Consider the following 25540-nt stretch of genomic DNA (forward strand, 5'->3'; position numbering starts at 1 on the left):
AGAATGATCTACGATGATATGATATTCTGTGGCGGGAAACTTATCAATAGTGTCAATGTCATTCACAATCACTGTTGAAAAATTGGAAATCAATGGAAATTGGTATAAGCTTGGAAGATATACCAATAAATTTATTAATTGATTTTAACTTACACTAACACAATGAACAGTATTGGAGAAGAGTGTACCGAGCTCAAGAAAAAATACGACGACTGCTTTAACAGTTGGTTCTCTGAAAGATTTTTAAAAGGCGACCACGATGATTCTGTCTGTGCTGGAATCTTCAAAGTTTATCAGGATTGTGTAAAGGTACTGTTACAAATATACGGTTTATTCGCAACACATTTTACAACAGTGATTATGTACTTCATAACCAAAATCAAGCCAATTTTATACACGTGAAAATATTCTTATCATCACTGATAACAAGGGCCATTTCTATTATTAAAAATATACCGGCATTTATCCAGTCGTTTGTCTGATTCACTTTGATATTCCCTAAGACGACCTACTGACCTATATTACAATTGAGCTAAAATCAAAAAAGTATTTTTTTTATTAAATGATGCAATATCACACTTCCAATGCCCAATTTCGTATTGAAAGCCCACAATGACTTGTAAAGTTACTAAAAAAACAGTAAAGATAAAACCATCAATATGAACTTACAGTTCCTACTTTAGTTAAACTCTGCTATTGTTATATCAGTATCATTCAGTAAAAATACTTTTTGGGAATGGATAACAACATTATGATTTCATATATAAAAACGTGTACTGGTCTTGTAGCCCTGAGTACTGCAAACAATTTCATATTTTTCTACTCTTTTCAGAATGCAATGAAGCAACAAAATATAGATTTCAAAGAGATTGACAAGGATGTCCTTGGTACAGACAGTGAGTACAAAGCCCCACCAACGGGCAGCAGTTGACACAACTTCATCATGTGTGCATTGCAACTTGCTACATGCCACAAAACGCACTATTGGAATAGACAACTGAAACAAGAGGAATACAAATGTAATGAAAATAATGTTGCCATGCACAAAGTAATCAGTGAATTGTGAATAAATCAAACTTTTTGTTGTGCAATTTCCGTGTCTATGTATATGTTGTTATTCAGTAAAAGAGATCAGTGTTTTACAATTTGCTGTGTGAACATTTAATTGCCTTGCATTTCAGTCAATAGTTCAAATGTAGAGAATATCTTATTTAAGTTACATTGTATAGTAATAGATGTTTAATTAAATGTTTTAAAATTACAATTTAACTTTGTTTTTCTTGAATGCACACAAATAACCAATTGGATAGCTGTTACAAGTAACATAACTTCATACATATTTTTTTCCCGTTTATTAAAATAACTTATTCAATAAGTAGTTTATACATGATATATAAAGTTGTCTTAAGTGTTAGATGGTATAAATAAATAAAACCAGTATAACACATTTGAATTGGGTCACAGAATTTGTTTTCTAAACTAGCCAGAACATCAGTCAGTCTGTATCTTTGGGAGTAGTGAATATAGCACAAACTATCAACTTTCTGGTTTTCACTATTCTGTATAAAAAATTAGTGATACTGTTTAATTTCTGGGAAAAATAAAGTTATGGAAATGATATGCAGCTATAAGTGGCATAATAATTATTTAATTAGTTCTTAAATATACAGATATAGCCTATTATCTCTGACTGGTGTCTCTGGGCCTGTACACATAGCCTCGGCTCTTCATCTCTCTGATGACACCAGCTGGTAATCGGCCAGAAACTGATATGGCATACACCCCTTTGCAAAATCGATCTGAAAACATTTTTTTTTTCATTAGTGGCAAATACATCAAAGTGCAATCAAATCAAAAATGCTATGAAGAAGGAGTAGCAAATGGTCTAGTTTATTATTCCTATTTTAGTAAGACTTCATTATAATCAATTAAATGATCACTAGGTACTAATGTACATTAAATGTTATTGAGTGTTAGCATCTGTCCACATCTGGAGTAACCATGAGCAGAAGTTAATAAATAAATATTATAGTCTAAAGTAGTAATAATGGACATACTCAGAGACATTTAATGGTTACTTAGGCCGTTCCTTAGTGCAGAACTTCTATGAGAATCTGTCACTAAGGACTGGCGTGGTTAGTCAATTAGTACCAATAGAGGTATTGGTAGCTTGCCAACACTTACTTATGCGTTGCCATTTGCACACCCAACTATCTTCAGGACTCATCACAGCAATCATTCTAGAAAAAGAGAAATGAAATCTATGTTATATTATTTAATAAAGGCAGATATATTTTAAACAAATATTGATAAGTTCTGAATGAAAATGTTTAGAACCTTCGAACACTGTGGGGGTGTTGTTAATAATATTGCATTAAAATCCTACAAAATAAAACATTTGTAGTTATGATAAAGCTTGAATTTAAGATGAGAATAGATTCAATAACTTACCCATCAAAATTATTACTAGTGCAATCATAAACATTGTCTTTATTATTCTTCATACGAAGAAATTCGTCACAATTGTCGCACCCATCGTATTCAAATTGATCGAAGGTCTGAAACGTTAAGAGGGGGTCTCAAGAGTTGGCTATGTTAGGATATTTATAATTATCAATGATCTATTTAATTAATATATAATGTAAATAAATATCGTACCTTTATTAGAGAGCACACTAAACAAGCCCGTAACCCTCGGAGATCTTTTGGTACGGTTTCCAGCGACATTCTTGCTCAAGATTACTGTTCAAAAAATTATACTATGGTGTTAAATTACAGCTACTAGTTTAATACAGATAGTTACGTCTAAAAAAACTGTTATTATCTAAAATGTGGCTTTGAGTTATTTATTTTTGATTCGAGTTGTAAAATTTCGTGCAACCTAAGCACCGTCAGTTTCCTCTCCTGTCACTGTCAAACAAATACTGCTGTCAATGTCAAACCTTAAAATGTTACCAGTTAATTATTTTTATCTTAAAATAACAATAGTATGCCCCACGCATAGATGTAATATACTATAAACAAGATTGCGCACTCTCAAAATATATATTCACGAAAATGAACTCTATTCCAACGCAATAAGGTACTAAATTGGTTGCATAATACACAGAGGCAAATCCGAGCCGAGAGGGATAGTTAGAACGGAGGCCGTTTGTCTCTTTCTAACACCTTGCCAGCATAAAAAATGTTGTGATCAACAGTTTTTTTCGCCCAAAAAAACAATTGAATCACTTATATTTTTATCTTATTTTAACAATTGCAAGTCAACGAATTAATAAAAATCGCATTAATTTATTCGTATTTATTCTTAAAACATAAACAACATAAATTTTTATTTTGCTTTTTTTTTATTTTCTAGCGATAACCCTGAACATTCTTGGCGCGTAATCAGCATTTAAAATTTTGTTTGTATTAAATCAATTTAAACTATTAAAATGGTGAAAAGTGTTGCTTTTATACTTGTGAAAGTGAATCCTATGGTGGTTGCAATATATCGTTCCGCAGGTAAGCTAATAATAACATTTTCGTAAATCAAACAACTAGGGTGCCCATGAATTCTTGTAATGAGTCAACATACGGGTGATGGATTTTAAAACTGTTGTATTGTACAGTCAACTTCAGGTCAGTGGTAACAGTTTTATAGGAAAATCGTACTTATTACTATTGAGTTAAGGTGCATGACAGTTACCACTGACGTGCGGTCTACCGTACTATTGTTATAAGCTTCCCAAAAAAATGTAGAAACGCAATATAAATGGCTCAGCAGTCTATATGTGAAGCAAAAATACAAAAAAATCTGTCTGCACTTCGAATCTTCCCGTTTTTATTACTGCTAATTCTATCTAATGTCCGAATATGCTCGCGGTATAGAGAAAAATTTAAACTAAACTATAGGAGCGGAGTCCTTTGAGCCGAGACACAAGAAATTCTGCTTTCTGCATAAATTGTTTTTAAAACCTCTCGGGTCATCATAACCTGACTTCTTTTCTGCTTTTATTCTATTTTTATTCCCTTTTTTCTATTTTTTAAGTGTTTCGTTATTCGACATAAAATTATGTTACGTTCCGTTTCTTGCATTTCGTACCTCTAAGTCAGCGCCATCCAGTCATTAGATAGGAAAAGAATGAAAAAGAAAATGACTCATTGTTTGCATATTCCCATTTCCGATTGGTCTGATTGTCGATCTCAAATTATCAACAGACGAAAAAAGTGTTACGTCACAGGTAAATGGGAGGGTTTTCTTTTTTAAGAATTTTAAAAATAGTTTTAAAAAACTCGTTAGATGGCGTTGTGAATACTGCGGGCCGAGGCCCCTTAAGGTCTCTGCACACAGCGGGCGCGGCGCGGCTGGACGGGACGGCGACGCGACACAATGTACTAGATTGTCGCGTCACGTCACGCCGAGCGGGACGGATCTGTGTGGCGGCCTCCGTAATATCTAGTACATTACAACTGCCCAGCGTCGCGTCGCCGTCCCGTCCCGCCACACCGCGCCCGCTGTGTGCAGAGACCATTATACCTATCTGTGACATGGTTCAATAAAGTCACAGATTTCTGTACAAATTAATTTCAAAATCTCTCGCGATGACGAACTTGATAAGTTAAGATTATCCGTCGCTCCGTTCCTTGTAGTAACGTACCAAGACCGGCACTATCTCTAGCTAGGAAGAGATAAAAGAGAGAAAATTCCTCATTAGGATTACGGGCTTTCCCACAATACCTACCAATTATGGTAGATAAATAGCTTAATCAAATTTTAATGCGTCGTTTTCAATGAATTTACATGAACTGCGCATTACGGCTCCTAATTAACATTATGATTTTCATAACTTCGATGACATTTACTACGCAGTAGCGATTTTCCACGGAGATATGCGCTGCCGGCGCAGCTGCTCTCATGACGTCAACAGTTGTAGGGCTCTCTGACCCGTTGACCCGTCCATTCACAGATCTATACTAATCAAATAAATAACCCTTGAGCAATGTTTCTTATCAAAATGTGTAAGTAGAAAACAATTATATTCTGATAACGGTGTAGGCCCTACAAACAACATAGTATTGTGTTTTGATAAACAAGTGGTCGTACTCACGTCTTCTGATGCGCGATCAAAGCAATTTATGAAGTCGGGTACTAGGTTTAATAAATTAGGTTTCTGTCTCTTTAACCCATCCATAATCTATGTAGTGTACTAATATTATAAAGACGAAACTTTTTTGTTTGTTTCTACAAAGCCAAAGCACCCCAAAGGCTCCGAAAGTACTGAACCGATTTGAATATTCATTGGCAATCGTGAGTGAAAATACCACGATTTAACAGCTAGTACCTACCTACTTATTTTAATAAAAGGTTATGTGTTTTCCAATTGCGTATCTATGTTTACTTTGACAATGATGATACGTTATGAATTATGAACGTTATAATACTGACTCATTTTATTAACACCAGATTAAGCTATTTAGAATCAAAATGAAAATGGTTTTATTTATTTGAAGATTTAAAACTTTAATAAGATAACCATTATAGTTCGGCCATTCAGAGAATGCGTTCCTGACACGTCGCGATTGAACTGACGACGTAATAACATTCATTGATTATTGATATAATAATGTTGTTTTAATGCTCCTCAATTGTTAAAACGGTAAACAACCAGCAAAAATATTTTTATCGTAACTGCAACGCCATTGCAAAGTTACGTCGTCAGTTCAATCGCGACGTGTCAGGAACGCATTCTCTGAATGGCCGAACTATAGATACTAGAATGATAATCATTATTGTAGGTAGGTAGAAAAAAGTACGTAACGGCGAATCTACCATAGTTGGTATTGTGGGCATAGCCACAATCCTAATAAGGCCACTTTCTTTTGAATATTTTAGGCTAGGAATTAACATAATTAAAATGAGAATGAAATGGTCAGGCCAGTCCAGTAACCCAGTAGCGTTGGACTGGAATGTACGAGGTTGGTGATATCGCCATTTAAAGTAGTCGAATCGTCATGACTTCAGTGACAATGAGGAAGAGCTGTTCAATTGTTCTGTCAGCTTTGGAATTGCCTGGATTGGCCTCCTCCATAATATATCCTGTAGCACTGCAATGTCCGTGCTTTTTTTATTGGAATTTATCAAATGAATCCTCTCGCTGTGGGCTAGCAGCGTGAGCGAGTGCCAGTCTCAACTGACTATCATGTTCCTTCGTAGGCCTTCTATGCACCAGGGCCACGGTAACTCTTTCGAAAAATCCCGCAGCCCCGGCAGCCACTCTATTCAAAAGTAGACAGAAAATCCTGTTTCTGCACTACATTGGTCACTGGATCCCGTGAGAAATCACGGGATAATTTATTTGAATAAATAAATAAATCTTTATTAATATAAAGTAGAACATATTGTAGCATAATTAACGCATTAACAAAGTGGGTAGATCCAAAATATTTAACAATCTAGTGGGTGACGTACTGTTCTCCTTGCTAGGCTATTAGATAGTCTGTGTAAAGCTGGGTACTCACTTAGAAGTGTAGCACGTAACGTGTCAAGTGAGTACGTAGGCACGAGCCCGCTGCGAGCCGCTCGCGCCATCTAAACCAAATCGTTTGACGATGGTATATTATTGAGGACTGGATAAAGGTGATAGACTTCTCTAAACAAACTACACATTTGTTAATAAACCCGTATAAAAAGTATATCTTAATCAAATTCACAACCCGTATAAAAAGTGGACAGATACTCAAGACTTTCAGTCTGTCTATCATGCAATATTTATGCTTTCAAATTAAGCTGAAGTAGAACGAAAACAAATTATTAAACAATAAAATATGTATGAAAGAATAATAGCACGTCAGGAAAGTTCAAAATACATATTTTTCGATCGATTTAACATTTTAAAATATGTTTTTACATAACACGCGATGTTGAAGTTAAATAAAACATGCGTTGAACTTTTAGATTTATCTTGTTTACTTGAATAAATCGGGTTATTTTTTAAAGTATGCAGATGCCTTTGTACCTAAATATTTTATTTACATGATTAGTTTTTGTACTAGTACTTTTGCAGAATGAGGATAGAGGTATGAACAGCATACGCAGTTACTGTAGGCATGTGAGTTTAGCTTAGCATCGGGGCGCAAAGATACTAAAATTTCCACCTAGGTACCTACTTCGCCGGTTTGTCGATCGGCATTGGCGGATTTTTTTGCATTACTTGTAGCTCATAGTACATACTTACATGTCTACCATCGGAAGGCTCACCATGTTACCTACTTTATAAAGACTCCTCATCTATACTAATATTATAAAACTGAAGAGTTTGTTTGTTTGAACGCGCTAATCTCAGGAACTACTGGTCCGATTTGAAAAATTCTTTCAGTATTAGATAGCCCATTTATCGAGGAAGGCTATAGGCTACATTTTATCCGGGTTCGTGCCGAGGTTCCCACGGGATGCGGCTGAAACCGATGGCACAAGCTAGTTCCTCTATATCTGGATTCTGGATACTTACACTAATGATAGCTATAAAATTTTGTGTAACTTCTTGCCTTAGTTTTATAGGCGAGATTAGCTTACATTTTATTTTCGTCATTACTTTGAGCGGATCCGATGTGTAAGAAAGCTCAAACGTAGTATTTATTTTGCAATTCGCGGAGTAGTTTCAGTTACATAATGCGAATCTCTTTGAAGCTAGTTGAGATATTTAGATACAATTTTAAGTAACTAAGGTTAAACAAAGGGTAGGTAAGATATACCAATGCAATTTGTTTCACCTTCAGCCAACCTACTAAGTTCTTGTAACCTTTAAGGTCACTTTGTCGTCAACTGGGATTATTTCAGCTTATTTTATTGTTTCTAACTTTTGTACAGAACTTTTATAACGGGAGTATTATTTCAGTAGGACTGTGTTGTCACCTGATTTCACAAATACGTGTAACTTTTGGCTTTCCCGCTCATGCTTGGGTGGGATGGTAACCTCCCCTTTATTCTTCTGTAGTCGCATAAAGATATTATTAGTCTCTAGCTTAAGTACACAGTTCATCAAAATAAGTAACGTGTGTGAACTTTTATTTACTAATTAGGAATAGCATGTGCTGCTTTCAGGATTATGCAAAACATAAGTAGGCAGATAGGCAGGTTGTAGGTTGAAGAAAGTACCTACCTACATAACTACTTAGTACTAAGCTATCATTAACTTATCTACATAAACACTATCAAATCAAATCACTTATTTTATTTAGGCCTTTACAAGCACTTATGAACGTCAAAAATTATAAATAGGTATCATCAAAAATTATAAGTAGTATCAGATTCATAGTCGAGCAATTTTTTCAGAGTTTTTGAGAGGATATATGATGATTGTAAATTCTTATATCTTAAAAGCACTGGTGCTCAGCTGAATCCGGTTAGACTGGAAGCCGACCCAAACATAGCTGGGAAAAGGCTCGGGAGATGATGATGATAGTTAATTGTGTCAAATTAGTTGAAGAGGTGCAGGTTACGAAGCTTGAGAACAGGTACACGAGTGTCGCAATATCACGAATGCGGTTGCGGTGAGCGGCCGCCCCGCGCCGCCCTGCAGTCTACGATCGTTTTACATCTGTCATGTGATGACGTTATATACATTCATACATAGGGATAGGGACCAGCAGGATTCAGGAAAGCTCTCGTAACTTCTGGAATTGAAAATACTCATTTAGTTCTATGAAATTATTTGCAGGGTAAGATTTTATAATACGTATATTTGGTATAGGCACTAATTGTTCTTGATACATTTCAAGTCTTTATCTAAAAAAGAAAAAAATCCAATGACATAAGATGCTGCAATTTCAAAAGAATTATTATAATAAGTCGGTAGATAAGAGTACGCTAATGTATTCTACGATTGCTGACCCATCCTTATCTCATACTTGGAAATCCCCTCCGATTATTGAAATGTTAGGCAATTTCTGGATAGGCTGATTAGCCAATTTCCTTCATTGCGTTCCTACATTGCCTTCATTGCGTTATGGTCACCGACGGGTCCCTCCTGTATTTGTCTCATGTAGATTGGATATACTATAGCATATTACCTACAAACCATTACCACACAATCCTACAACAAACATTCATATTCAATGAAAATATTCATGGACTATTTATATATTGGTAAAATGAAACTCATACAACTTAGAAAAAGGTTGATAGACTTAACTTGCAAACAGGCTTCTACTAAAAGTGTCTTGAAAATGTCTTTGAGCACTAATTTCACTGAAGTAAATTAAAGCAGACGGTAGGTACCTGTACCTACATGGTGCAGCAAAGACAGACTGCCCACTTGCTGTCACAGTCCAGACATCTAAATAACTCATTATGTAAGCGGTAATTATACGATCCAAAATTGTTGATCTTCTTTTGATAGAGCATTGAACTCCTGCGGAGTAAACTGCCAAGCCAAGTGTTTCTGGGTCGCCTGTGATATGTTTGCCAGACAGAAACCGTTTGTTAGACACCCGTGAGACGTTATTTGGAATCACGCGATGTTATTTCGTCATAGTAAACTTTTAACCCGGTGCATATAGGATTTCAGCCACGTTTTTCGATTTAATTATATCTGAAAGAACATGTTGTTAGTTTGAGATTTCCTTAAGTTCGTAGTTTGTTTGTTTGTTACAGCCTTTTTTTTTTATCGTCCCACTGCTGGGCACAGGCCTTAAGTTCGTAGTATTTGTTGAAAATTCTAAGTAGGTATGTAGTATTTTTATGCATGAAAGAAAAAATGTTTTGTATGCCTTACACCTGTGAATGTGTACAGTTTACTTTTGCATTTTTCAAGTTGGAACTCAATTCCGTTGGTGCCCAGTGCACCACTGGGAGGAGGCTTATAGCTAAGTTCAATATCCCGGAGTAACGCGTAACACCCAGCATTCAGAGCTTAGCTGGCTTAGCTGTAGCGAAGAGCCCATTCACTCGTCAATCCATTTGCGAACAAACTGCTGTATTCAGGTGACACACATATAAAAAAAGATTCTAGGATAGTATTGATAATCCCCTAGAATGTATGTTTTTTCAATCAAAATTTGTAAGCTGAAACGATCACCTAAATGGAAATGAGTAAAATATTGAGAGTACAGAAGGAGTGCAGACAAAAAGCCAACACAGAACCAACTTGGCCGTGTATGCTGTGCAATGCAAGTTTAATATTGTACTGTGACTATGAAATTACTTAGGTAAAGTACCTAGTGCTGTAATTTACTTAACACAATTCATGTACTTAAGTAAATTACAGAACTAGGTACTTTACTTAAGTACATGATTTGATGATTATTATGGTAGTTTAACTATATTTTTATATTAGCTTAAAAGTAGTTTGAAACGTACACTAATATTCGCCTGTTGTATTTAATGGGCATCCTGGTTTCTCGGATTAATATCCAAAAATAAAACAAAAAACTGCAAAAAACTGTGTTTATAAAATAATATGTTAATTGGTTTTGGCCCGAAGAAATATAATGTCATCAACGAGTGGCAAAATCTGAATTGTGATCATGAAGTATCGAGATAACGTGAAAATACCGGTAGCTTGAAGTGAGTCACGATTGAAGACGTCTGGCTATCAGACAGAAAATCATAAATCAACAGCTTTAGGGCCTTATTGTTGTTTGTGCAACCGGTCACACCTCGTAATGTTCGCGTTTTTGTGGAGTCGTAAAATTTGGATTTGTTTGGGTGCGATTTTGAAAGATTGCGTCGGGGATTAGCGCGACTTCTGGCAATGGTCCAGGCCCTACTAACGTGCAGCTGTGACACAGTGTCTGCCGCCGTTGGATCTGAATACATCGACGCTTAGATCTGTCAGAGCATAGACGCATTTCTCATTAACTAAGAAGTGTATCACGAATGTAGGCAGCGTGAAAATTTGACATTTAACCTACAGCTGTGGCCAGTCATGGCGAGACGCGGCGGCACCGTGCGCCGACGCACGTGCGCTTCTATATGCGCTCCTCTTCGGAACCTTTAATTAGCTCTGTCTACGTGCGTATTACGCGATGTTAGCTAGGAAGTTAATATTATTAGTAAACATTGATCGCGAGAGAAATGCGTCGCTAGATAACAGTTAGTCGTCTAGTTTAGGTTAACTTAATTAATATGTACTTGATGCTATTACTTGACTAATATTATTGTCAACTGTGAAAGCGAGTAGGATATTGAGGATCACAATATTAAGAAGATAGCCATATTTGATTGCACAGTTATAGTATGTAATAATGTTTTTGGTTCCTAAACATGTTAGCATGGAAATATTTGTCATTTTTTATTTTGTAATTCTATTTATAGGTTTAATCATGTGCCAGCAGCAGTTAGGTGTGAACTCCACTGCACTCGATTGCATTACTGGCACCTGAATGCACGAGCTATTCTCGGATCAGACGGTTCACGGGGTGTTAGGTTTTCCATGATCGTGTCACGTGTGACGATCAAGGTCTCACATTCTAACTTATCTCTAAGAGAATGTAATTATAAAACATCATCAAATAGTAGGTAGGGTAGGTTAGTGCCGCTTGTAGTATATTTAATTACGTAGGTAACGACTCGCTGGCCTAAGGATTTATGAATATTATTAAGTAGCACTTTGGAGTGTAGGTAAGGTAGGTGTACCTAGGAGGTAACCTGCTTTAAAAGTAGTCTGTAGTGTGTGTTTGTTGGCGTTTCTCCTGTTCAGAATTTAAACTGTAGCGGAAAGGTCTTAACACGATTACATTATGATTAGGTATAAAAGAATAGGAACTGAAATGAATTTAAAAGGGTAGGAACTTTGAATAGGAAGGTACTACTCGTCTTCATAAGGTCTGACTATTTATTTTGTGTGAAGGCAAATTGGAACACGTGCTTTATGGATGACGAATAGGAACGATAACAAATCGGGAATAGGTAACTAAACACTGGCTCACATGCCGGCAGACAACTCGAAAAAATTATAATACCTATGTTGATGTCATACATAAGTAAGCAACGTAGGTAGCCCGGTAGCCGGTTATCCTGCTTTTATCATTTGAAACAAAGCGGGCACCACGGCCGATCACCATCCACGTACCATCCACCGATCCACCATCGTCACCGCGCCGATGCTATTTGGACGTCTTAGCCGCCGATCGGCGTATCGGCTTAAAATCGTCGCCAGTTTCGCTAATTTGGTATGAAAAAAAACCTCACAACTGTAAGCCCTTCTCAATTAAAGCGGTGGCAAGCAGGGTTAGAAAAATTATAGAATTATTTCACTGGTGAAAAGGCTATAATGCCCCGCAACAGTCAACAAAATAATTTTCTTAGTTCTTAAATACACTTAAATAGTTTATTTTGTTGATTATGTAATGTCTATGAGTAAAAAAAATGCTCTTCGTGCCGATGACATTTCAAAAACACGCTGCCGACAAGACGCTTTTTTACCGGCTCACGTACCATCCGTGTCGGTGATGTTAACGCGATTGGTGCACTGCACACGTCTTGACTCTGACCTAACCTTCGATCCAGAATGGATCACATAAGTCTTATCTATTAACGTAAACAATAAAATATTGATTAAGGGACCTACTCATATATTTTTCACAGTTTTTCCTTTTTTTTTCTCAAAGTATTATGCAGAATGAATTATTGTGACTACTTGTCCTAAAAGTCTCGACATGAGGGGTGCGATTGCACTAATTTTACTTATGCGATATACATTCACATCCGACTGAGATCCAATCACGACTCAATTACGATTGAAGCGTATGTGGCATTCCGCTAAATAAACGTTTTTATCCGTTTCTGTGATTCAATAATGAATCATATTGTCTGCAAATTATTTACGATTGCAATATGATTGTAGAGTAAATTACCGTATAGACCAAATGGCAGACCAATCGCAAACCAATGGAATGTCATTGGAATACAATTGGTCTTATATTAGTAGCAGAATGCCCGCTTAGGTTAAAACTGTTATTGCGATTCAATTTCATTTCAATTTTCACATTCTTAACTTAGCAGAATCGGGCCCCTGAGCATCGACTATCGAGTTATCTGTAAAATAGGCAGTGGAGGTCTAAAGTAGCTGGTAAGCAAATCCCTTTTAAAAGTTGTGGCATGGGCTGAGCCCATCTAGCAAGCCGACCCCAAGATTACGTATACATATGTAGGTAGTTTTTTGGTATTTAATTTGTGGTATAGAAGTAGGTGGACAGAGAACCTAAGAACCATGGTAATCCTGTCAATAATAACATCCAACACATGCAAACTTATAATGGATTCATATCAGAGAAACGGTAAATTTGAATTTGCGATAAATCCACAAATTTTGAATGTTTATGGGTGGTGCTAATCCATTTTGATTGACTCCTTAGTAGCTACACTACGCCGTATAATATCCTTTTCGTTACGAAGAAGAATTAAGAGCTTTGAGCACTGAGTACCTACTTGCCTACGACTATTACTTAGAAAAGATAACTGTAAGGAATTTCAGTCTTTTCAATTCGGATAATGAAATAGTTAGGTATCTATTCAGACTTGGTAAGTATTCATTTCTAAGATCTTAGTGCTAGTAATTATCTAGTTTTTCTATGAAATACTTAATCTAGTTTGCTTTATGAGACATATTGTTGGGGGTCGAAGGCCGAAGGACTTCTTGTTAGCAGAATGATTGAACTCCAATTAGGTTAATATCTTTACACGTGTCTCATTTGTATGTTGTTTTCCAAACTTGTTTGCGAGATTTTGTGGTCTAATACTTATGTATGTAGTCATCAACTATCTTAAACGTTCAGCATAGGGTCGTTCTTGCTCATTTTCAGCTATAACTGAGAGAAAGAACATAAGAAAGAACTAACGATGTGGTATTATCATCTCCTAACAAAATAAAACTTTCTCTTATTTATTCAAATGACCATTGATAGTTTGGGTAAGGATATTCTCTCAGTTAGGTACCTTTTTAGGTTCCTGAGCCATTACCTTAACTATGTATGTAGGTGAGTATATAGAGGTATTTGACAAAAGTGCCTTATGTTTCAATGTTATTGAACTAGATAATAGAAGACAAATAGATATAAGCCTTGCTCACGTGATGATCAAGTCAAAGTTCATTAGCTTCTGCGTAGTTTTTGTACTTGTTGTGATTACGACATTTTTATTTGACGTGCTGTTCCTACTCAGCAGAATCCGTATGATAAGTTTATATCACCTCCAAATATAGTGAACTACTATCAAGTGAGCTCACATTGTCATAACTTTTTAAAAGATTCCAAGTTAAGCTTTCTGCAGTGTAAATGTAAATTAGTCTGTTTCTTTTCAGGCTTTTAAAACTGCCATGTTTTTATCTTACAGAAAAGGAGGAGATTCTCAATTAGACGCGTATATGTAGGAAGGTATTTTTTTATTATCAATACCGAAAAGATGACGTTACGTACATTCATTACATACCGTCGCGGAATTCCCTCAACTCTCTGTCGTGGCCATCATCACGTCAGCTATGAAGTTTATACAGTGCATTCCTACAATATTCGGGAGTTACCATCAATTTCCCAGACTCTTCATCAGATCCTGGCATGGTGGCAATAGGACCTTGATAGGTTATCCTTTTGGTAGGTACAAATAAAGATTTTTCATAATATCGGTCCATTTGTAATAGTAGGTATACCTTTGAAGGCGAAATTGTTAACCTTCTTTTTGGTAGTCGGTTGAGAATACTTTGCCAAAGAATCAGCATTGCCATACTGTCATCTGGGCACTTTACTGAATGACAGCGTTGCGGAGAAGTACTATGACGTCTGATACCTCTATTATAGTTATTTTTTAATGAACACGCTTAAATATTAGCTTCACTTGTAACTGTGTACGTAAGAAAATCTTGGAATCTTAATTCGACTCATTTCCCGGCCTTTGATTAGGATGAAATACATACGCTCTGAGTTCTGATGACAATACATGACTAGCTAAGAAACGTTACGAAAAGCGTGTTTTTTGCGTTTTTAAACAATTTCTTATATTTAAGTAGTTTGTTGCGTATGGTATTGTATTTTATCACATTGTTAAGAATCATAAGTTTTTGTTTCAAGAGATAGTAGAACGTTGTTTTCCTTAAAAAAGTTCCACGATCGACTTTTGTAGATTTCCATAAGGTTACAAGGTCTCGGCGGGCCTCCCAAATAAATATGCCGCCACGAAAACTTTGACGTTTTACGGTTCAACGATGTGTGAATCATCTCACGATAACCGCATAGAATGATCCGTAACGTACGTTATAGTTACGGATAGTACGTTATCTTATCGTTTTCATAGAATTCTATAATTTTTTGACGCATTAGTTAACCGTTAACAAAGTCCCTTACTGGATGATGTAATCTAAGGCAAATTGGGTAATTATTAAAAAAAGGACTCTTTGTTGCAAGGCGATTTGCCTTGGTAGCTCAGTTTAGTAGATATTTCTTCTCGCGCTAATTATGCAAAAATTTCGAGATCATAAGGTAAAACCTAGTTCCAGATGCACATACTTATGGGTTCCAAGGAGCCAACCGACCTAATTTGAGGTGTTTCCCCCCTTAGTGTGGGTTATTTGAATGCAGTGCCTTTCCGTTAAATACAGCTTGTCTTAATACCGGACATGTTCTACAAACTTCTATCATTGGAGTACCCATGTAGCGAGAACTTTTATATTTGCCTTGACGCCGAAGTTAATCCCGCCTATCGTCTGTTGGCCCTATGATGGCGGATGCTGAGTCCCTTGAAAACGCACAAGGTAGGCAGTTTTTAGACGTTTACAAAGTCAAAATTTTATATAAATGTATGTCCCATTAGATGCCATAGCAAAAGTAAATCTATTTGCATGCATTAGGTGGATGATGCAACCGGCAACATATTTGTCGTCAGGGTTACACGTCGTGAAATTTGATATACCATAGATGTTTTTATCATAGATTTTGATATTTTTATGTGATTTTTTTGGAATACACCTAAATGTATTTTAGATCAAGATGGGTTCTACGATTGTACTTCATTTCAAGTGGGTCACTGTGTATAACGTTGACATCTTTTGTTGCATCAGTTTTCCTTTTCTGTAGTTAAAAAATGAAACTGTTTTAAACTGAAGGAAATATTATCATTGAGCTTTTCTTTAGTTCTGCAAATTGAGTATCTCGACGGCTGTCATAGTCATGTCTGGTAATGAAAATTGTTTGCGTGAATCAGATTTACTCTTGGCTCGTGAACTAACCTCTTTCATTTTCATTCATCAAAGAACAAGTGCAGTACTTATCTACAGTCCTTAGCTATTAAAAAGTATTTACGATCGAACTCGCCGTGAATCACTACAATAACAACACAATATTTATTATGTGACGCGTGGCGTCAGTTTATCGCTATCATAGGCACGTTCATTCATGTCAGCTAAATTATAAACAATAATGATGTTAAATATTCATTTCGTAGTACAGTAGTGGTTTTGATAGGAAAATCTTTACGGTGGGTGGTGCGACGCCGCCACAGGCCTCTTGACAGTGTGTCCGCGTAGGTACTTATAACGGCGCGCCTGCCCGCCGACGCCACTCCGGCACGCTCCGTCACCGCGCACGCCAAAGTTTTTTTTGCAAAGTACACGAGTTCTGTTGAGTAGCGACAATTGTGACCATGAAGCAAGGGTTGTTGGTGTTGATCGCGGTGTGCGCTGTAGCCGTCGCCATGGTGCCTAGGAATAGGGTGAGTGCCTTTTTCCTGATAACCAGCTTTTATAAAAAGTGGCCGACTTGTTATAAAACGTGGTTTTGAAAAAAGTACCGGCTTTAGTGATATGTTTAAACTATAAACCGACATCGCTAGTAAAGTTAGTGGTTTAAAGCTTTTACAATAAGGTGGCTAAGGTTTAGCGCTTGAGATAGGAAAAACAATTAAAATATATGGTGTTGCATTTTAATTATTTTGATAGTGTTAACTGTGTATTGCAAAATTTGTAGTGTAGTTGCGTTTTGTCATTAACGTGTAAGAGAATTTCAGTGTTTGTTGGGAACTCGCTTTGAAAAGTTTACCTGTTGAAGTAAAACTGGCTTAACTTCAGCTAGTTTAATTTCGTGAAGTTTTAAAAAAGGTGTCCCATCTAACTTTCTGTAACTATTTGACGATAAATAGGTAAGTAGGGTAGATGGTAGGCAGAATTAAAAATAAAATGTTAATAGTGACTCAGACTTTTCAGTTTATATAAAGATGAAAGCTGAATTACACCAAATAGGATTGATCTATTGTATTAACTATTACCTAAATAAGTTTACTTCATAATATTTGCATTAGGCAAATAAATATTGCATAGCTTTTACTCGTTTTTCTTGTAGGTGTTACAGTTAACACATTGTTGTATTCTTTGATTAAAAACTGGTCTAAAATCACTTATCTCTTTAGTCGATGTTTATATTATGGTTCAGCGGTAATCGGTCATTTTACGTCATTTCTTTTTATGAAACGTAAAACGATCACAAACGCAAACAAGATCGTAAACAAGATGTATTATTTGTTTCGCCGTTAATTAATTTGTGTTGTTTGGTTAATTGATAAAATTAGGACATAATTACAATATTGTAAAAAAACTACGTCATATTCTTTGAACGATTCGGTAGTTTGTAAAAAGTGCAAGTTGAAACAAGTCTTATTGCGTTATAAATTATAATACAATGATTTGCACTTTCTCAAATGAAAATACTGATGCAAAATTGCGCGATTTAACTCATCAATAACACGCACATTGTAGAATAATAGGTATGTAGTTGCACCTACATAGTATAGGCGTAGATATAAGCGTACGATGCAAGTACTGAATGTCTTATGATAAGTAATGAAATCTTGTTTGCACCGCTTCGTATTCGGTTCACTGGTTAACCTGATAAAGATGGAGATTAACCCATAGCGAAGAGGTGGTCAGTACTTACCTAAGTACATCTCTGTGATAGACAATATAGAGGTATAAACAGTAGGAAGGTTTTTATCTTTTAATTACTTACACATGAGTAAAATGACTTTATAGTCAAGTTAGAAATTATATCTGATGTAGGTGAACATATGGATTAGGAAATCAATGATGAGAAGTTTGTCAAGAAAATTAAAGTGGCGCGTTCTGTGATTAAACTTATAGGTACATAATATAAGCTTCTAACCTACAGACAGACATATGTTGCTGGGGAGTTTGTTGCGCCACTTCTTCTTCCCAGCAAAAACACATAGGAAGTGGTGAAGGGTGGGCTATGTTTTGTAAATTCCTGACGTTCAAAAATTGCTGTCTAGCAGCCAAGTTTGAATGAATGATTTTTGATTTGATTTTGAGTTTCCTACACATTCCTGTAGGATATCGTCATAATCTTGCATTCTTCGAAAAAATGCACAAATTACAAAATTTTCATAATATGAGAAATTTTGTTGTTTGTATTTTTTGGGTAAAAAGTTATACTTTTAATTCTAACTAAAAGTGCGTCGTCGTGAGACTGCGTCTTCAAATACTATTTCTATTTGCGGACCGTGAATAACGGTCGCGTGTGGCCGACCGAGACGTGCGTTCATTCAAAACATTAAGCTAAAAGCGTTGTTGAACTTGAAACATTTCTTTCTAAAATATAATATCTAAAGACGACGGTAGAAAGTTAAACGTTTACTATATTTACACTAGCTTCTGCCAGCGGTTCTGCACAAACTTGGATAAAAAGTAGCCTATAGCCAATAGCCTTCGGCTTTAAAATATTAGTATAGATAAATAAGATAGTTCTCTCCTTTCACAGCGCTTTCCCACTGGCGGATTTGCCGCTCGGTTTTCCGAGTGACAACGTAGATACGTTGGATTCGTATGGGCGTCACGCGTGGAAACATTAACAACTCCCGGTAAAAAACGTCGTTTAAAACCGTCATTCAGAGAACCTATGACCTCGGTTTTGCTACACTCGGAAAATCCACCAGTGAGGAAGCGCTGTAAATCACAATGCCAGTAAAATAATTCGTAAAAAGCGTCTCCACCCTCCAACAGACTTTAAATTATTGTTATTGGAAGCGCCTCATTCGATAGATCATTTTTTATTATGTCCAAAAGCACATATGGGGTTATGCATTTTAGTATCCATTATAATCATGAAACTCAACAGTTCTAAATCTATGCTTCTCCCTGAATAATCTAGAATATAATGCTAACCTATTCCTACTCACTACAAGTTGAGACTCTTACACAATGTTATGAGCGTATCTAGCAATAATAGCAAGTTTTGTTTACATTATGTTCTAACTTGGTAGATAAGCCACAGCTATATATTGAGATAGAAAACAATCATGTCACCTCAGTCACTTACTTACCTACTTAATCTTACTAGAAATACTAACTTCTACCAGTGGTTTCACGTGCGTCCCTTGGGAACTACTTCGCGTACCCGGAATAAATAGCCTTCCTGGATCAATTGGCTATCTAACACGGAAAGATTTTTTTCAAATCTTGCTGGTAGTTATTGAGATTACCTCGTTCAAGCAAACAAATATCTTTAGTATTCAGTTCATATTTAAAGACTTTGTATCAGTAAAACTTCTATCAGAGTTGACATTTATTTTAAAAATTCAGCCAAGGGCACTGATAGGTACAATGTATTATTATTGTTTTTTTATGCATTTATTTAAAACTATTATCTGCTGTGTGGTAGTTTTAGAGAGTAGGCCTGATGTATTATTGCACGAATGGCCAGCCCTTGTCTAACGGAATGGAAGCTATTTAAAAAAATCTTATCGTATTAAAAGTAAAACCACAGATTTCTATAATAGTTACTACGTAAGTAAAACTAAGGAAATATGACTACGTGATCGCGTCAATGTACATTAATTAAATGAAATATAAACTATATCAGATACGGAAAACAAATATTGACTATGTAAGGTGTAGGTCAAAGTTAACTAACATTTGAGTATTTCAAGGTAATGCACTGAACTCGAAGATGCTATACTTTTATGTTTCGTTCAATCAAAACGATTTTTAATGACGACAAAACTGCTATTTTTTTTACCTTAGGACAGTTATCGTATGAGTAAAGACTAAAAGGACGAAAAACTTTTGATAAGGTTTTAATTCTTCAATAGCAATAAAACAAGATGTTATATTTGCGGAAATCGGGTTCTTGCTACGCTGAACACCTACGAACTTTTCTACGAGTTCTCGTAGCACTTTCGCTTAAAAAAGCGTAGCGCCTCGCCTACGAATTTGCGATTTTCACGTTGGGTTACGACTGCGCTACGAATTAAAACTTACCTTTGATTGATTACCTTTCTCGTGCAGTTGCTGCTCTTTGTAGCTTCTTTATAATGTAGAATATTCAATATTTTGAAAGTGTAAAAATACCATTATAAGAATGAAATAAAATGAACGTGTTATCCTCAACCTTACAAATATGTAGTATAGTATGCAATAACTAATTAAAATGATAAAAATAAGAAATATCTACGACACAATTTCTCAGAAACAATCAAAATGAGGTCAACATATTCCAAACAAAACAATGAAACGAGAGTACGAGTAGAAGCCAAATGTTTAAATTTTTCTTTGTAGGTAACCAAGCCATTGGCTTTTCATAGTGTTTACATTAACAGCGAAGTAATGTCATCGACCCGCATACCTACAGCCGAATACTGCTTCCTGTTTGTGTTATGCGAGTCGGTCCACGTGATTTCGTATTAGTCATTCATCAGGCATTCGTTCATTGATGGTTTGTGGCACTGAGTAAAGAAAGATGAGCGGAGATGCCATAGTGCAGGTAGGTTAGGCGCCTTCTTCTAGGTCAAATACGTACGGTGGGCATGACCAAAACGATCAATTACGAACTAACGAGGCGTTCGGGTTCTTTCAGACATCAACGATTTACAGTATTACAAACAATGGTGGGTCTAAAAAAAAAAAAAAAAAGTCTAAAAAGTCGTGGTGGCCTAGTGGGCAAAGAACCAACCTCTCGAGTATGAGGGCGCGGGTTCGATTCCAGGTCAGGCAAGTACCAATGCAACTTTTCTAAGTTTGTATGTACTTTCTAAGTATATCTTAGACACCAATGACTGTGTTTCGGATGGCACGTTAAACTGTAGGTCCCGGCTGTCATTGAACATCCTTGGCAGTCGTTACGGGTAGTCAGAAGCCAGTAAGTCTGACACCAGTCTAACCAAGGGGTATCGGGTTGCCCGGGTAACTGGGTTGAGGAGGTCAGATAGGCAGTCGCTTCTTGTAAAGCACTGGTACTCAGCTGAATCCGGTTAGACTGGAAGCCGACCCCAACATAGTTTGGGAAAAGGCTCGGAGGATGATGAAACAATGGTGGGTCTAAAGAAGGCGTAAAAGGATGAAGGAAGTAACGTTCCTTGTCCCCAGCACACCCGCATTTTGGCGCTCTACTTTCTAAGCAGATTTTCCGTCATGGCACCTCCGCTAGTGATTTTGTTCTCTATGGTTTGTGGTGGTCGCGCCATAGTCCGGCGGATACGCTCAAGGGCGCGCCGCGTACAAAACGTACGATGCTCTATTTACGCCCGACCCTATGATAACGCGTTCATGAACACTCGTACTGGCGTAAATGTTAATGGGGTTGAGATCTACGATTGTGAACCAAAAAATCTTACTACAACAACAGTATTTTTTCGCTCTTTTTTGTCTTTGATTGTTTTTTTTTTCGAGAATCATCCATGTGTGTGTGCGATATTTCAAAGACAATCCTCATTCCAACCAAAGTTTTCAGTCGCTTCGATACCGGCTAAATTCCCGATCTTTGTAATATGCGTATACTATAATTCATCTTCATGCTGATTTATGAACCCAAAACTATCGGAAGACTAAAATTTTGCAGTGTTTGGGTATAGGAATTTATATAAACTATGCATAACCATGTCTTTCAGCAAATCTCTTTCTATTACATTTCTATTCTAAACTTACTGTAGGTAATATAAAAAATGATAAGTCAAGTCACACGTAGGTACCTATATATAAAAATTTATGAGTTTATAGTTTGTAAGTTTGATCAAGTTACTTACACAGTATACTGAGTGCAGCTAGCTGACGCACGTAGGTATTCGATAACTTAATTGCCCTTTGAGACAATGTTATCAACTTACATGGCCAGATAAAAATTAGTTGTGTCGGCTAGAGAACTAGGTATCTACTTACTTTTTCCTCTCAGTTGTATTGTACTATCGTTTATATTTACGACATGCCATCAATCAAATTCGAATCATTTTGTTGACAGCATAATTCTTATTACTGAATGATTGTCCTTTAGGGTTCCGTATCGAAGGAGAAACACGGGCCCATAGTACTAACGGCCATTTTCTATCTTCATGTTGATTTAGGTACCTACTTACTACCTAGAGATAGAAATTGACATTAGCCCCATACAATTAATGTCAAATGCGTATAGTACCTAAGCAAATATACATAGATAGATAGATTATTAGGAACGGTCGTAAAAGACTGTAATCCGACTGTTACCAGAGTGTTTGTTTCTCAAGAGTCGTGAAAGTTAGACAATTTTAAATGATCATGTACCTATTATTGTTGCCGCTTTAAAAACAAATGCTAAGAATTAAAATAAAATAAAACCGTAAAGGGCTTCCATGCAGCAAACATGCTCGCACTTTGACGGTTTTTTATATCTCTATGGTACCTACTGTTTTTATTTTCGTTTATATGGTACATAATAATAAAGAAGTATTTTGTGACTTCCAGAGAGCTGTGGACACCGAGGAAGTGGAGGACAAGGCTGAGAACACCACCAGAACGTGCGCCCCTCAGACGCCCTGCTTCTGGGCCATTTACGATCAGCACAGCAAAGTCATACAGATAAATCTAACTAATACATAGTAAGTTATCTTCACGTTTTTTTTTTTAACGACGTCAAAAATCATCAAATGACCCCTCCCGCTGTGGGTTAGCAGCGGTGAGGGAGTGTCAGACTCTTACTGACTAAAAACCGTCGTGTTCCGTCATAGGACCAGTGCCAGTCATGTGCCAGTAAATTCTAGGCTAATTATTTCTAAGCTTTTATTGGGCCTATAGTTCACCCACAACATATACTTGAGATTTCTTCAAATCTATCTACTTCCGGCACATGGATAAAAAGTAGCCTAAGTCTTATTCTGATGTTCCTATAAGCTACAATACTACCAAGTTTCATCCAAATCCATCTAGTAGTTTTCGAATGAAAAAGTACCTGGCAAATATACATATGACGAAGTTTGAGATAGTCATAGAAGTTTGAAGAACACTCTACCCATAACTATGGCATACAGGGCGATTTTATGGCGATCTGTAATTTCCTCCAGTCATTCTTTGGACGAAGCAGAGCACATTTTATCAGTAGTCTCAAGGGTTAAAATTGTCTTCACGAATAACATCAAACCTTTGTGAACATTTACAATAACCGTTATCTCATTTTCAGTTGCGTCTGCGGCGATGGCACGGTGTGCAAGATGATCGAGGATGACTCGACCACAAACGCCTTGGTGCACAAATGTCGGAAACCTTCGGAGGGTGATCTGTTGAGCTAGCGAGCTTCTCAAGAAATGAAGAGAGGTCGCTTAATCTTCGTGCCCGGACTTAATCTATGCTCATAAAGACTGTTCCTTAGTAGATACAGATACTAAATCCCATTAGATGTTCAGAGGATATTACTGAAATCAAAATCGGCAGTAGGCCACCTGCAAGATATTTTGCAAGTTACCAAACTACCGGTCACTTAACATCCAAAAGATATAACTATATTTGCATTTCTAATATTTTACCTTAACATATTTGTAGTATGGATTCCTATAAAATGCAGAACGCAAATGATTATTAGGTATCGTCACTTGCACATCACACACATTGCAATCGGTTTTTAAGTATATTATCGGATCATTATGAATTTATAAGATGTTTTATCCAAAGTAAACACCTACCTACGTAGATAGAGTCACGGGGACTACTAGTCTCAGCAATATTAATTTAAATGACAGCAGTTCACTCGTAATTATTAACAAACACTGTTTTCAAAGCTGCGAACTGTATATTTGTGCTAATTTGTTTCTTAATATAAAGTCATCTCAAGCCACCGATACAAATATCCGTATAAATGCTTCCATTTTGTCAAGTAATGTTATTTTACGAACTGTACATTCTACGTAGTTTTGAGCTCGCCTTATTTCTTTTTCTTATTACAATTTGTAGCTGCCGGAGTGTTTGTTCGAACTATTTTTTGAGTATAAGCTTTTCTCAGTAACTAATTATATTATTAATAGAATAGATAACGATAAGTACTTACTAATTGTAGTTTTTCTTTTCATAATTTAGTTATTAAGTCATTCACAATCACAATTTACCGATGGAGATCAAGCACGTCATTTTTAAAGTTCCTATTTTATATACATACATATTTTAATGATTATGTTTAATGTACCTAAGTTTAAGTAATTATTCTAAGACATTTGGTTTTGTACCGATAGCGACTAGCTTACGTTGACAAATAAAATGACATAATAAAATAAAGTTGTATTATTAGTTCGATCAGATTAATCTTGTGTTTAGTATTTGGCGTAATAAATGGTCAACAACTAAGCGTCTCGAGTTTTATTTTGAGTTAATTCACGACGTAGTTACCTCTCACTAGCAGTCGCATACACACAAAACGAACTCTAATTAAAAAGGAAGTACATGTTACTACATAGGAAAGGCTTTGCATCAAGAACCTCATTCAATTCAAAACTTTTTTACAAAAGGACACAAACAGACTATTCTCTCTCTCTGCTTACAAATCCCGTCTCTAAGTCTCTAAAGTCTCTCAGATCTTTCAAACAGCTCGATCAGGAGCCCGATTCTCCTAATTTTACTTAAGCGACATACGATTCACATTCGACTGAGATCCAATCCCTACTCGTATGCGTATGTGGCATTCCGCTATTTTTTCTTTGAAATAAACGTTTTTATGCTTTTCATATTGCGATTCAATTTCTGTTCGATTTTGACATTATTAACTTAGGAGAATCGGGACCCAGCACAAATCCCTCGAATCTCTCAAACAGCTCCTTTTGGTCTATCGCAAGACCACGGCAACACCAATCACCCACGAGGTGACCACGTGCACAAGAGTAGCCTGAGATTAAGGCTCTCCTAAAAAAACAGACAGGAAACTTCAAAATATGGGGGTCCGAAGAAATAATGGCCGACAAGCGACAGAAACAGTCGGGAACAAGGAACACTTCCACTCCATATGGATTCTGGATAAGGCTGAGCGGAAACGATGCCTGACAAATATATGGCTCCCGGCAGGGAACCCTGGCCCCTTCAGACACCAAGCTCAGACCCAAAAGGCGTGACTCCTCACGTCCAAGCCAAAATTCCATCCCTCCGCTATGACAACGCACCAATCTCGAATGTTCGACCACAGAGTCGGATCGCTTCCTGTCATAAACAATTTCCTGTCAAACTTGACTAACCGATCCTTAGTACGAATGCATCAGACCGAAAAAAATATTATTCTTTATTGTACACAAAAAATATTTAAATACAAACACAATACATAGAAGTTATGTACAAAGGCGAGC

The 25540-nt window shown here is 36.5% G+C and overlaps 3 protein-coding genes across 3 annotated transcripts; 2 read left to right on the forward strand and 1 right to left on the reverse strand.

The window, feature by feature from the left end:
- The first annotated feature begins 40 nt into the window (after positions 1-40).
- Positions 41-1264, forward strand: LOC124637748 (TP53-regulated inhibitor of apoptosis 1-like). Its single transcript, XM_047174386.1, has 2 exons — positions 41-309; positions 833-1264. Exons 1-2 carry the CDS (start codon positions 163-165, stop codon positions 929-931), a joined length of 246 nt encoding a protein of 81 aa, XP_047030342.1. The 5' UTR covers positions 41-162; the 3' UTR covers positions 932-1264.
- Positions 1265-1628: 364 nt separating this feature from the next.
- Positions 1629-2923, reverse strand: LOC124637747 (transcription elongation factor SPT4). Its single transcript, XM_047174385.1, has 4 exons — positions 2659-2923; positions 2452-2558; positions 2185-2240; positions 1629-1799 (listed from the first exon to the last, which is right to left on the reverse strand). The coding sequence occupies exons 1-4, from the start codon at positions 2725-2727 to the stop codon at positions 1681-1683; spliced, it is 351 nt and encodes a 116-aa protein (XP_047030341.1). The 5' UTR covers positions 2728-2923; the 3' UTR covers positions 1629-1680.
- A 13585-nt stretch (positions 2924-16508) lies between these two features.
- LOC124637701 lies at positions 16509-24555 on the forward strand. The gene is made up of 3 exons (XM_047174319.1): positions 16509-16681; positions 22689-22822; positions 23401-24555. Exons 1-3 carry the CDS (start codon positions 16613-16615, stop codon positions 23507-23509), a joined length of 312 nt encoding a protein of 103 aa, XP_047030275.1. The 5' UTR covers positions 16509-16612; the 3' UTR covers positions 23510-24555.
- The last annotated feature ends 985 nt before the right edge of the window (positions 24556-25540 follow it).

This window comes from Helicoverpa zea, chromosome 16 (assembly GCF_022581195.2).
Source record: "Helicoverpa zea isolate HzStark_Cry1AcR chromosome 16, ilHelZeax1.1, whole genome shotgun sequence".
In the NCBI taxonomy this organism is placed as follows: Eukaryota; Metazoa; Arthropoda; class Insecta; order Lepidoptera; family Noctuidae; genus Helicoverpa; species Helicoverpa zea.